The sequence below is a fragment of the Esox lucius genome, chromosome 9 (genome assembly GCF_011004845.1).
Source record: "Esox lucius isolate fEsoLuc1 chromosome 9, fEsoLuc1.pri, whole genome shotgun sequence".
Lineage (NCBI taxonomy): Eukaryota > Metazoa > Chordata > Actinopteri > Esociformes > Esocidae > Esox > Esox lucius.
In genome coordinates this window covers 3,760,533-3,773,032 of record NC_047577.1, presented here as the reverse complement: position 1 = coordinate 3,773,032, position 12,500 = coordinate 3,760,533, and the positions used below count along the sequence as shown (strand labels likewise).

General features: G+C 45.6%; 2 protein-coding genes across 2 annotated transcripts in view; both read left to right on the top strand.

Annotated features, from left to right (window-relative positions):
• LOC105027471 (collagen alpha-1(XI) chain) overlaps nucleotides 1–3,748 on the top strand; it is a 43,080-nt gene extending 39,332 nt beyond the window's left edge. The window contains exons 59-63 of the mRNA XM_029122564.2: nucleotides 493–817; nucleotides 1,544–1,656; nucleotides 1,910–1,978; nucleotides 2,182–2,415; nucleotides 2,517–3,748. Of these exons, the coding sequence (XP_028978397.1) occupies nucleotides 493–817; nucleotides 1,544–1,656; nucleotides 1,910–1,978; nucleotides 2,182–2,415; nucleotides 2,517–2,663 (888 nt within the window). The 3' untranslated portion in view covers nucleotides 2,664–3,748. The remainder of the gene's footprint in view (nucleotides 1–492; nucleotides 818–1,543; nucleotides 1,657–1,909; nucleotides 1,979–2,181; nucleotides 2,416–2,516) is intronic.
• Nucleotides 3,749–8,678: 4,930 nt separating this feature from the next.
• Nucleotides 8,679–12,500, top strand: part of LOC105027490 (noelin-2) — a 32,439-nt gene continuing 28,617 nt past the window's right edge. The window contains exon 1 of the mRNA XM_029122358.2: nucleotides 8,679–8,779. Coding sequence (XP_028978191.2) covers nucleotides 8,681–8,779 — 99 coding nt within the window. The 5' untranslated portion in view covers nucleotides 8,679–8,680. The remainder of the gene's footprint in view (nucleotides 8,780–12,500) is intronic.

Sequence of the window (12,500 nt, the reverse complement as noted above, 5' to 3'; positions counted from 1 at the left end):
CAGAGTGTCACCTAGAACCTCAACATAGATGGTCCCCCTAGAACCTCCCCTTAGAGTGTCACCTAGAACCTCCGCCTAGATGGTCCCCCTAGAACCTCCACTCAGAGTGTCACCTAGAACCTCCACCTAGATGGTCCCCCTAGAACCTCCACTCAGAGTGTCACCTAGAACCTCAACATAGATGGTCCCCCTCCACTTATTGTCACCTAGAACCTCCACTTAGATGGTCCTCCTCCATTTAGAGTGTCACCCAGAACCTCCACTAGGAATATCCCCTAGAACCTTGACATTTAACCTTATAACATCATACAGAACTTTACCTATAACCTCCGTTTGGAACCTCAATTCAAACTTCTACGCAGAACCTTGCAAACTCAACTGGAACTCCTCTGACACTAAGCAACTTCTCTAACGCCCACTTCTCCCTTACTCCTCTGTCCTCCCTTACTCCTCTGTCCTCCTTTAATCCTCTCTCCCTTATTCCTCTTTAAGGGTCTTCCCGCGGTGGGTCTTCAGTCCCCCCCATTCCAGGAGAGAGGGAGGAGGCGGCGGCAGCACTCTTCAGTTGACGGGTCCACTCTGGAGGAGAAGGAGGAGGTGTATGAGCCGATCCCGGCAGGAGAAGAGGAGGAGATGCAGGCAGACCAGGCCGGTGAGAATGGAGAGAAGGAGGAAGAGAAGGGGATGGAGGAGGTTTTTGCTTCTCTCTCCTCGATGAGGATGGAGGTAGAGGGTCTGAGGACACCTCAAGGAACCTTCCAGTACCCCGCCCGGACCTGCAAGGAACTGAAGCTGCTGTACCCCAACTCTCCCAACGGTACCTATCTGTCTGTCTGTACCCCACTACACTAACGGTACCTGTCTGTCTGTCTGTACCCCCACTCCCCTAACGGTACCTGTCTATCTGTCTGTACCCCCACTACCCTAACTTTACCTGTCTGTCTGTACCCCCACTACCCTAACGGTACCTATCTGTCTGTCTGTACCCCCACTCCCCTAACGGTACCTGTCTGTCTGTCTGTACCCCCACTACACTAATGGTACCTGTCTGTCTGTACCCCCACTCCCCTAACGGTACCTGTCTGTCTGTCTGTACCCCCACTCCCCTAACGGTACCTGTCTGTCTGTCTGTACCCCCACTCCCCTAACGGTATCTGTCTGTCTGTCTGTACCCCCACTACCCTAACGGTACCTGTCTGTCTGTCTGTACCCCCACTCCCCTAACTTTACCTGTCTGTCTGTCTGTACCCCCACTCCCCTAACTTTACCTGTCTGTCTGTCTGTACCCCCACTCCCCTAACTTTACCTGTCTGTCTGTCTGTACCCCCACTCCCCTAACTTTACCTGTCTGTCTGTACCCCCACTCCCCTAACTTTACCTGTCTGTCTGTCTGTACCCCCACGTCGCCTACGTTATCCATCTGTGTCTGTCTGTCTTTCTATCTTTGAGTGTGTGATAAATTATTGTTTTAGAACGGCTGATCTGTGGAGTTAACTATCATGGTATTAGTGTTAATGATCCCTGCCTCCCTTTCTGTTTCCAGGTGAATATTGGATAGACCCTAACCAGGGTTGCCATAGAGACTCGTTCAAGGTGTTCTGTAATTTCACGGCAGAGGGAGAGACCTGTCTGTACCCTGACAAGAAGTTCCAGTCGGTGAGTTGTCTCTCAGGAGTGTGATTCCCATATTGTGCTAAAGTTTTTATCCAGATACAATTCTGGATACAATTCTCCGTGCTGTCAAATAAAAACCTGAAACATTTCATGAAATGGAAAATATTGCTATGAATTCTCACTGGTTCTGGAGTCAGTAAATGTTTACAGTTCATTAAGGTGAGTAACTCTTGTCAATACATGTAAAAATGTACAATTGGAAATAGAGATCTGATTATTCATGACCCCTCTTCAGGTGAAGCTGGGTTCATGGAAAGGAGAGAAACCTGGCACTTGGTACAGCCAGTTTAGAAGAGGAAAGCAGGTACAGTGTCTGTCTGCGTGTGTTTGTCTGTCTGCGTGTGTCTGTCTGTCTGCGTGTGTCTGTCTGTCTGCGTGTGAGGGTGGCTTTGTGTGTTTTCCTCTGTTCCTTAGTGTTACATTTATATTTACTACATTCTATAACCTTCTGATACATTCCCTTGTATCCCTCTCCTTCCCTCTCCTTCCCTCTCCTTCCCAACCCAGCTTTCCTATTCTGGTTCAGATGGAAGCCCGGTCCACGTGGTCCAGTTGGTCTTTCTGAAGCTGTTGAGCGCCACGGCCAAACAGACGTTCACCTTCCAGTGTCAGAATTCTGCCGGCTGGTTCGACACCGCCACCTTTAGCCACCGACACGCACTGCGCTTCCGAGGGAGCAACGGCGAGTTGCTGACGCACCAAGACACACACTACATCACAGCACTGCGTGATGGCTGCCAGGTAACAGGCGCACACCCCAAGGCACACACACACACGCACGATGCACGTCCCGACACACATCGACACACACTAACCGTTTCCTCCATGTCTCCGCCGAGTAGTCTCGTTCCGGTCAGGAGATGACGGTGTTGGAGTTTGACGCTCCCCAGTCTGACTCTCTTCCTCTCATCGACGTCTCCGTCTCCGACTTCGGCAGCAACAACCAGAAGTTTGGCTTCCAGCTGGGCCCCGTCTGCTTCAACGGTTAACGGCAGCCGGCGACGGCTCTGACACACCCAGGAGCGGGTTTGAGACAGTTGACGACGGCTCTCACACACCCAGGAGCGGGTTTGACACAGCTGGTGACGGCTCTGACACACACTTGGAGCGGGTTTGACACAGCCGGTGACGGCTCTGACACACCCAGGAGCGGGTTTGACACAGCTGGTGACGGCTCTGACACACCCAGGAGCGGGTTTGACACAGCTGGTGACGGCTCTGACACACCCAGGAGCGGGTTTGACACAGCTGGTGACGGCTCTGACACACCCAGGAGCGGGTTTGACACAGCCGGTGACGGCTCTGACTCGACCAAGTTGAGAACTAGAGACTTTTCACAGGGAAAACCAGAAAACTGTGCTGATGCCTCCACAGGAATTATATAGCTGTTATACCAACACTTATCAATACATCCATGCATTCTCTCACTCATCCATACATCAACCATACATTTACTTACATTCATTCATTAACCCATACATAAATGATGTATTCACTCACTGAAAGACTCACTCACTTCACGTGTTCACCCACGCATCCTGAAGCCAAAGAAGCACGTCCACATCTGGGAAACATTATCGCAAATCCTAACTGACATTAACCGGTTAATGAGTTGCATTCATTCTGCACCAAACGAAACAGACTGACATGAGCCAGCATCCTGTATCAAACCTCACGTTTGTTGTCGTTGTGTGTTTTTAATTTTAATTTGTTTGTTTGTTGTTATATTTCCATTGTTATTATTGTGAACTGTTTTACTATGCGTTATCTGTTATGTTCTTATGTATATGTGAGTGATACTCAACCTCGGTGCTACAGTTCTTTACTTGATTACATTTCATTTTATTAACGTCTTCGTTGTCAAGGGAATATGGAGGAAGGCGGACATTTTGAAAAGGGAAGATGTCCATTTTGGAGAAGCCATCTTGTTTTTATATACTGTATGTACCATAATAATAATGATGAACCTGTTTTTTTGTCAGAAGAGATTATGATGTATAAAAGCCATTTTATTCAAATTTGTGGGGAAATAATCAAATGATTAACCTATGTTAATAAAGAACAGAACACTGGAGTTAATGAAGCGAGAGTGAAAATGTATTTGAGATAAATATTGCAGGGCACGCACACGCGCGCACACACACACGCACACACACATCAGGCACATGTCTGTGATGAATAATTATGACATGAATATCAATCAAGCAAAGACAAGCGGTGATTACCCTATCTGCCAATGTTTACTTCACCCAAAGCTTTCTCTCTTTCTGTCTCAACCTCTTGTTTCTCGTTCTTCGTCCTCTCCCTTGTCTCTCTCTCTTTCTGTCTCTCACAGGTACTCCCTCCCCTTCGACAGAAACACTGAAAGTGGACTTCATTTCCCATGAGTCTTTGCCCAGTTATATTGTTTGAGGTTTGCCCTTGACTTCCATACACATTCTTTTATCTCTGGAATTATTTCTTCCCTGCGCCTTCCCCACTCTCCCTCCCTCCCTCCCCCGCCCCACTCTCCCTCCCCCGCCCCTCCCTCCCCCACCCCTGCCTCCTCTCCATCCATACACCTCGCTCTCTCTCTCCCACATCCACTTTTTCCCCCATTTCCTTTTTCATTACTGTATTCATCAAATCTTCTCAGGCCCTGGCAACAGAAGGGGCATTAGAAGAGTGGGGTGGGATGAGATGCAGGCTGATTTACCGCGCTACAGGTTGTGACAGTGTAGGGTGTGACCTTGTTTCAGCAGACAGAAAAAGAGAGACTTTGAAGTGAGCGTCAAACGAGCGCTGACTGTCAATTACCACGCCCAGGTGGGGTGCGGTCACCGGGGGGAGGACCTTGACACCATCAATATTCAGGCTGTGGCTGCTGATGTTGGTGATGACTGCGCCAGTCAGGACCACTTCAGCCTTTTTAGCAGTTTAACAGCAACTGACGAGGCCGTGCCTTTTGGTGGAGACGTAAGTAATAGCCTGGTCCGTGTTTTGTTCTGATGTTTCCCAAGCATGTAGATACAGAACAGCTGTGGGGATTCTGGCACACCAGCATCTGACCTACTGGGGATGATTGTTTCCAACTGGGACTAAGCTGGGAGATTAGACAAGGACTTCCCAAGACCAGATGGGACCTGAACCAGTGCAGAACAGAATCTGACAGACCAGGAGCTTCTCTATGCATGCCAGTAGGACTGCCTAGTTGACAATGTAAATTACTGACTAAAGAGCAACAGAATGAGGATGTAAAATACTGAGTAAGGACCAACAGAATGAGGATGTAAAACACTGATTGATGACCAACAGAATGAGGAAGTAAAATACTGAGTGAGGACCAACAGAATGGGGAAGTAAAATACTGAGTGAGAACCAACAGAATGAGGAAGTAAAATACTGACTGACGACCAAGAGAATGAGGATGTAAAATTCGGACTGAAGAGCAACAGAACGAGGAAGTAAAATACTGACTGACCACCAACAGAACAAGGATGTAAAATACTGACTGAGGACCAACAGAATGAGGGCGTAAAATACTGAGTGAGGACCAACAGAACGAGAATGTAAAATACTGACTGACGACCAACAGAACAAGGATGTAAAATACTGACTGAGGACCAACAGAATGAGGACGTAAAATACTGAGTGCGGACCAACAGAACGAGTATGTAAAATACTGAGTGAGGAACAACAGAATCAGGAAGTAAAATACTGCCTGACGACCAACAGATTGAGGATGCTGACAGCCCCAGAGTTCAACATGTAGTGGGAATGTGATTTGTGACAAGGGCAAAATATTCACTTTTCACATTCACTTGTTGTCTTTGTCTCTTGTTCTCTCTATCTGTCTCTATCTGTCTCTATCTCTCTATCAGTTTCCCTCAATTTTAGTCTCTAAATTTAATAGACTCTCTGCCAGTCAGTCTCCTCTCTTTTAATCTGTGATGAGTGTGGAAGGGAAGAGGGAACGAATTAGAGGAGAGAGAAAGAGTTAGAGGGGAGAGTGGAGAGAGAGGAGAGAGAGAGATAATAAGAGGAAAAGACAGGGAGGGGAAAGAGGTTACAAGGGAGGGGAAAGAGGAGGGATGTGTGTGAATGTGCAGCACAGACAGACCACATTAAACACTGTGATGTACAGAATGTGTCTGTGTGCGTGTGTAGGTGTGTGTGTTTGTGTGTGTGGGTGTGTTTGTGTGCTTGCTTGGATATTGATTAAGTGTCCTTGTCATGATTGCATTAGTCAGTTTTATTCCTTTACGTGTGTGCATGTTTGCTTGCATGTTAATTGTGTGTCTAATGATTGCGTGTAGTAAATTATTGTTGTTTGTGTGTGTGTGTGTGTGTGTGTGTGTGTGTGCGTCGGTGTGTGTTGTAGGTGCTCAGTATTCTTGAGTTCAGGAGATTCTAATCATAAATCATTCATAAAATGACATGAGAGAAGTCTACTTCCTTTACGCTTTCCCTTCTTCTTCTTCTCCTTTTCTACTTGGTCACTTTTTTAATTCTGTTTCTATCATCACAATCTCCCTCTTCCTTCCCTCCATCCTCCTCTGGTCTTCATCAGTCTCTCTATTTTTATTTTATTTATCTTAAACATTTGACTACTGAGTCCCTTTCTCTCTCCCCTCTTCCTCCCCTCTTCCTCCCCTCTCCCCTCTCCCCTCTTCCTCCCCTCTCTCCTCTTCCTCCCCTCTCTCACAGCGTCTCTCTTTCTGTCTCTCAGTTTCATTTAATAATATAGACTGTATTGACATGGAAAGTAAGTTTGCTTCTGTTGTCAAGTACAGAGTGGCAGAATAGCAATAATAATGACAATAACCTTCAAGGTTAGAGTGCTATAACGTTGTTCATATTGAGAGCTGCTGCAACAACAATAGTAATTAGAAGAAACCTGGACAAATACATCAGTCTGTTCGTGACTCCAAAGCCTCAAGGCATGAAACAAATCCATATAGGAACAACACTGTAGCACTGGCAGATAGGAACAACACTGTAGCACTGGCAGATAGGAACAACACTGTAGCACTGGCAGATAGGAACAACACTGTAGCACTGGCAGATAGGAACAACACTGTAGCACTGGCAGGTAAGAACAACACTGTAGCACGGGCAGGTAGGAACAACACTGTAGCACGGGCAGGTAGGAACAACACTGTAGCACTGGCAGATAGGAACAACACTGTAGCACTGGCAGGTAGGAACAACTCTGTAGCACTGGCAGATAGGAACAACACTGTAGCACGGGCAGGTAGGAACAACACTGTAGCACTGGCAGGTAGGAACAACGCTGTAGCACAGGCAGGTAGGAACAACGCTGTAGCACTGGCAGGTAGGAACAACGCTGTAGCTCTGGCAGGTAGGAACAACGCTGTAACACTGGCAGATAGGAACAACACTGTAGCACTGGCAGTCACTTTCGGCGGCCAAAACTACACATTCGATTGTTTTTCACCCAATATACTTTACATTAGATTTGTCTTTTTCATCATATTCAAATTAATTTGCGTTACTTTATATCCTTTCACCTTACCAGGCAGTACAGATGACTCAGTTACGTTTGTAGGTGAGCAGGGAGATGATGCTGTAATTCTGTATCACAACCAGAAAGATTTGTTCTGTTCTAGTTAACACATTAGTTAACACATCCCTCCTGCTTTTATTTCCTTTTTTTAACACATTTTGCATTTTAGCTAGACCTCTTCTATTCTACCCCTCCTTCTCGGATTTTAACTATTGTTCAACACTAAATGTCCTTCCATCTTCTCCCTTCTGACTACTGACCTCCTCTCTAGTGCCAATCACCTCCTTCCATCTTCTCCCTTCTGACTACTGACCTCCTCTCTAGTGCCAATCACCTCCTTCCATCTTCTCCTTTCTGACTACTGACCTCCTCTCTAGTGTCAATCAGCTCCTTCCATCTTCTCCCTTCTGACTACTGACCTCCTTTCTAGTGCCAATCACCTCCTTCAATCTTCTCCCTTCTGACTACTGACCTCCTCTCTAGTGTCAATCACCTCCTTCAATCTTCTCCCTTCTGACTATTGACCTCCTTTCTAGTGCCAATCACCTCCTTCAATCTTCTCCCTTCCGACTACTGACCTCCTCTCTAGTGCCAATCACCTCTTTCAATCTTTTCTCAACTGCACCCACCGCAGAGAGCAGAAGATGAGGAGAAAAAAAGCAGAGCGCTGACTGAAAGGGGGATAGAAACACAGAGAGCCGAGAGGAGAGGCCCGGTTTACACCCGCTTCTAACATGCACCATTTGTCCTGATCTAGTCCACATTCAGATCATGCCCACATTTGTAGGGAGATGTTGAGATGAAACGTGTTTTAAAAAACATTGTTTTCTGTTGGTCATCGAAACGTATAGGCGTGAACAGTGAAGATCGGGACAAGAACAGGTGGTGTTTCAGAGGCAGGTGTAAATGAGGCTGAAGAGAAGGAACTCTGGGTCTCAGAGATGTGCACTGTTCGCCAATGTAGAGGTAATGAGAAAAAAGAACAATCGCTGACGAGTGAGGGGGGAAATTTCAGAGAGGAGAAGCAGAACGAGAGAAAACAGAGGGAGAAAAATAACGAGCAGTCGAGGCATTTAAACTACATCTACAGACATAACAGAACAAGCCTGCGGTCATTTAGCGGATCCAGCGCCACTCACTGCTGTGACAGTCATACTTTTCCTGAAACGGTCCCCCAAGTAGGGACACGAACCTGGTGCTGCAATTCTTTAGCACCTGACTAACAGGTAAACAATTACTAGTATATTAATAACACATTAGTATTATACAGGTACTATATTAAAATTACAGTAGTATTACATTTATATGATAATAGCACAGAGCAGCAAGATAACATGCATTTTTAGAGTGAATTGATTTGGCTGCAGGCTAGAGAGAGCAGGCTCCCTCTCTCTCTCCCCCTTTCTCTGCCCCTCTCCCTCCCTCTCTCCCTCTCTCTCTCTCTCTCTCTCGTATCCGCGGGGTATCATTATCGACAGATAAAAAAGTATAGGCTATTGAATGCACACGCTGCCGGCTCCAGGAGAGGAGAATATGAGTGCGCTCCGCTCCTCCCTAGTGCTCCTGCGGATGTTGCTGCTGGCTTTAGCACCGTGCGAGGTAAGAAAATACGCTCCATTCATCGTGACTTCCTCTTTACCAGCCTCTCTCTCTCTCCATTCTTCTGTTTATCTGTCAGTGTTTCCGGATGGGATTTGTGTGTGTGTGTTGTGGTCGTGTGGGAAAAGGAGGAAGCAAACGAGAACGCCGGTGAGGAACGGCAGAGCGATCGCGCACTAACGGGAGCACGCGACTGGAATTCCAGAGTGCTGTGTCTTACTGATCGCAGCTAGTCCTCACGGATGTCTTCCTGGTGGGCCAGGGGATGGAAGTGTGTGTGCTGCTGCATGATACAACAGAAGGTTGAGTGTGTGTGTGTGTGAGGGTGTGTGGCCCAGCGGTGTGTATGGGTGTGTGTGTGTGTGTGTGTGTGTGAGAGAGAGAGAGAGAGAGAGAGAGAGTGAGAGAGTGTGTGTGTGTGTGTGTGTGTGTACTTTTCACTTTGTTAGTGAGTATCTTCCTCACAGAAGATAGTAAACAGTTGAGCGCATGGTAGAGAGATGACATATGTGCAAAACCAATCAGTTATAGGGTTAGGGGTTAAGGTAAGGTTTAGGGGTTAGGTTTAGGGTTATGATCAGGGTTCACTGTTAAGGGTTAGGTTAAGGTTTGGAATCAGGGTTAGGTTTTAGGTCTTGGATCTAGAATTAGGGTTGTAGTCAGGTTTATGTGTTGGGGGTTCGGTTTCGAATTATAACCTGGGTTCAGGGTTAAGGGTTAAGGGTCAGGGATTTTGTTTTATGGTTATCAGTTGTTGGTCCTTATAAATATAATGGTACTATATTTAGACAGACAGTGGTAAATAATATCGATGTATGTCTGTGTGTGTGTGTGTGTGTCTGTGTGTGTGTGTGTGCGGCCCTGGGGATGTGGCTGGTTCTGACCACTCTGTACATTGTAGGACAATTTTTTTTTTCTTCCATTGTTTAAACTACCAATCTTGGATCTAGGTGAGGAGATTAACTAGAGCTCTTCGTTGAGAGCTTAGAATCTTTCATATTATGTAAAATGTCCCTTCTCTTGAAATAACGATTCATACCCAGAAAGGTACATTTATATATGTATGTATATTATTTAGTTAATTAGCCTTTTTTTCAGTGACAACTATAACGAAAGCTATTGTCACTCACTGTCCTTCATCTGGTGACAGGCACTAATTTACGGCAGTGTGCTGACTGTCTACAGCTCTGTTTGATCACGCTAATAGGATTGGCTGCTCTGCATTACCCGAGAAAGAAAAAAAAAAAACTTCTTCATCACAGGTTTAGATTACGGGTTGTAACGTTCTCTAATTGTTTTGTGTCGGTCTCTGGTTGTTTCACGGTGCAGTGGTCAAACAGCTTTTCCTCTACAGAGAAGCATGTCACCCAGGGTCATCTCGTCTCACTGGCGAGGCTGTGCTAAATGGCTCTCTCTCTCTGGGTCTGTCAGAGGTTTTAGGAGTAGTAACCACGGTAAATGGTGTCCTCTTGATTTAGGGGCAGACGGCACGGCATTGGCCTCTGTGTCTGTGTTTCCCGGGAGATCACGTCCTTCTGTTTTGATTGCGTGTGTTGTGATTTGGATGCAAATTGTTGGATGTCCTGGTCCTGAGTCTCTTGAATGTTCTGGTTCTGAGTCTCGGCTAAGGTTTACTATCTCTGTGTTTAGTGTAACAGGTTTGTACACTCAGCCCTAGTCTGGCGAGGGTCTACTACCTTTGCTTTTCAGGGCTTGCTGATGATGTAAGAGGGGGATGCTGTATTTTAGGCGTTTTATAGGTTGGTCCCGCCCCGCTCCCCATTGAATGACACATTGAAATAACATTTCCCAACTTGTATTACGTTATTCAGTTATTCATTTTTGATACAGTGTGAAATGGAATGCATGTCTTCACTCTTGGCTCATTCACTGCTTCCTAAACCTTAATAATAGTAGGAGAGTGTGTGTCTTTTTCTGAGAAAGATGGTGTAATTCCCTGAGAGTTTTTTTTACTTCTCTAACTGGTCCAGGTCTGGTAGTTCTGGTCTAACTGGTCCAAGTCTGGTAGTTCTACTTTAACTGGTCCAGGTCTGGTAGTTCTACTCTAACTGGTCCAGGTCTGGTAGTACTGGTCTAACTGGTCCAGGTCTGGTAGTACTGGTCTAACAGGTCCAGGTCTGGTAGTACTGGTCTAACAGGTCCAGGTCTAGTAGTTCTGCTTTACCTGGTCCAGGTCTGGTAGAGCAGAACCTTTGATGACCTGTGGAAGTGGATAACCTCTGACCTGTGGAGACCAACACCTGGGACTGAGGATTATTCTAGAATGTTTGCTGGAAATGTTGAAGAGCACCGGGCTGAGACTGTAACCCTGGCGAAGGCCCCACTTCTGTTTAATTATTTTGTTGTTGCCAAATTTGATACCGCGGGAACTGCCAGTATACGTTCATTTATTAAATATGTTTTACCGCCTACATCATTTTCAATAACTTTGCAGAACAGTCCTGTTTGCCAAATAGAGAAAAAAGCTTTTTGGAAGTCAATAAACCAAGCATATATTTTTGGTCTTATTTTGGTGGACATGTTTATATATCAGTGTGTGGGGGATTTAAATAGGATTGGTCCTGCCAAGGTCTGGTATAAATTAAAATGTGGCTTTTAAAGACATTGTGTCGACTGTCTGGCCAAGCACGACGTCATCCCATTCTGTTATAAACAGCTCCGCGTGTTAGACGCGTCATTGTTCTTCACGAATGGAAGTCGTTCATGTACTGTGATACGTGGAATGCAGTGTTTGCCTTTATCACGAGCAAGATTTGGTCTCTTTGGCCCAACTCACTGCCGAGATTAGTCTTTTGGATTAGTCATATTTCATATAAGCCTTTAATAAAGTCTCCGGGGTCATTGGAATTTAAAATATGAGTAATTTTAAGTAAAATAATTGATATCAATATTTTCATATCTTGGTGTTACTATTGACCACTTATTATTTTCTCAATCACAAATGTTCATATGGTGTTAGCGGTGTTCCAGAATAAATATGCCTGTAAACAGTCTTGTTCCAAGTGATTCATTACTGCTGTACAATGAAGAGCATATGTCTTCTCATTCTGCAGCGTAACTTTGACTGGCCAAAGGCAACTTCTCTGTGTGGCACAAGGAAGCAAAGAACTCTTCAACATTTATTTTAGGACACAAAACGTGCTTGGACGATTGGCTTCACAGCTATCTCTGATCAGGCAGGTGTTTGAGTTAGCATCATAAGTGCCCGAGAGAGCTGTCAATGTCTTGTCATCTTTTCATTTTGTCAACTGTGCAGCCAACTGTCAAATACACTTGTGGCTTCCTTAAATGGAGGGATTCTGCAAAAAAAAAAAAATTGTGTAAGGTTCCTTGAATCTGGATGAAATTACCCTTACATTTAAAGCCGACAGGCTGCTATTTGAACCTGAAAAGTATTTGTTTCTCTGTTGTTTTTCTTAAGGACCTCTTTGTCTCTGCTTCTGCCTTGTCTCTGCTTCTCTTTTCTCTCTCATCCTCCCCTATACGGTCTCTCTACTCCCTTTCCCTTCTTTTGGCCTGTCTCCTGTTTGTGCGTATCTGCTTCCCTCTTGTGGCCGCTGGACAGTACTGCCTATTCTTTTAGGCTCATCCAAATAACCTCGCCCAGCGCATATAAGCCTGGTTCACCCAACTTTTCAAAATGTTGTCTTGGGTGGGACCATACAATTCTACACGTGTGTCCCTGACAAAATTGTGCACA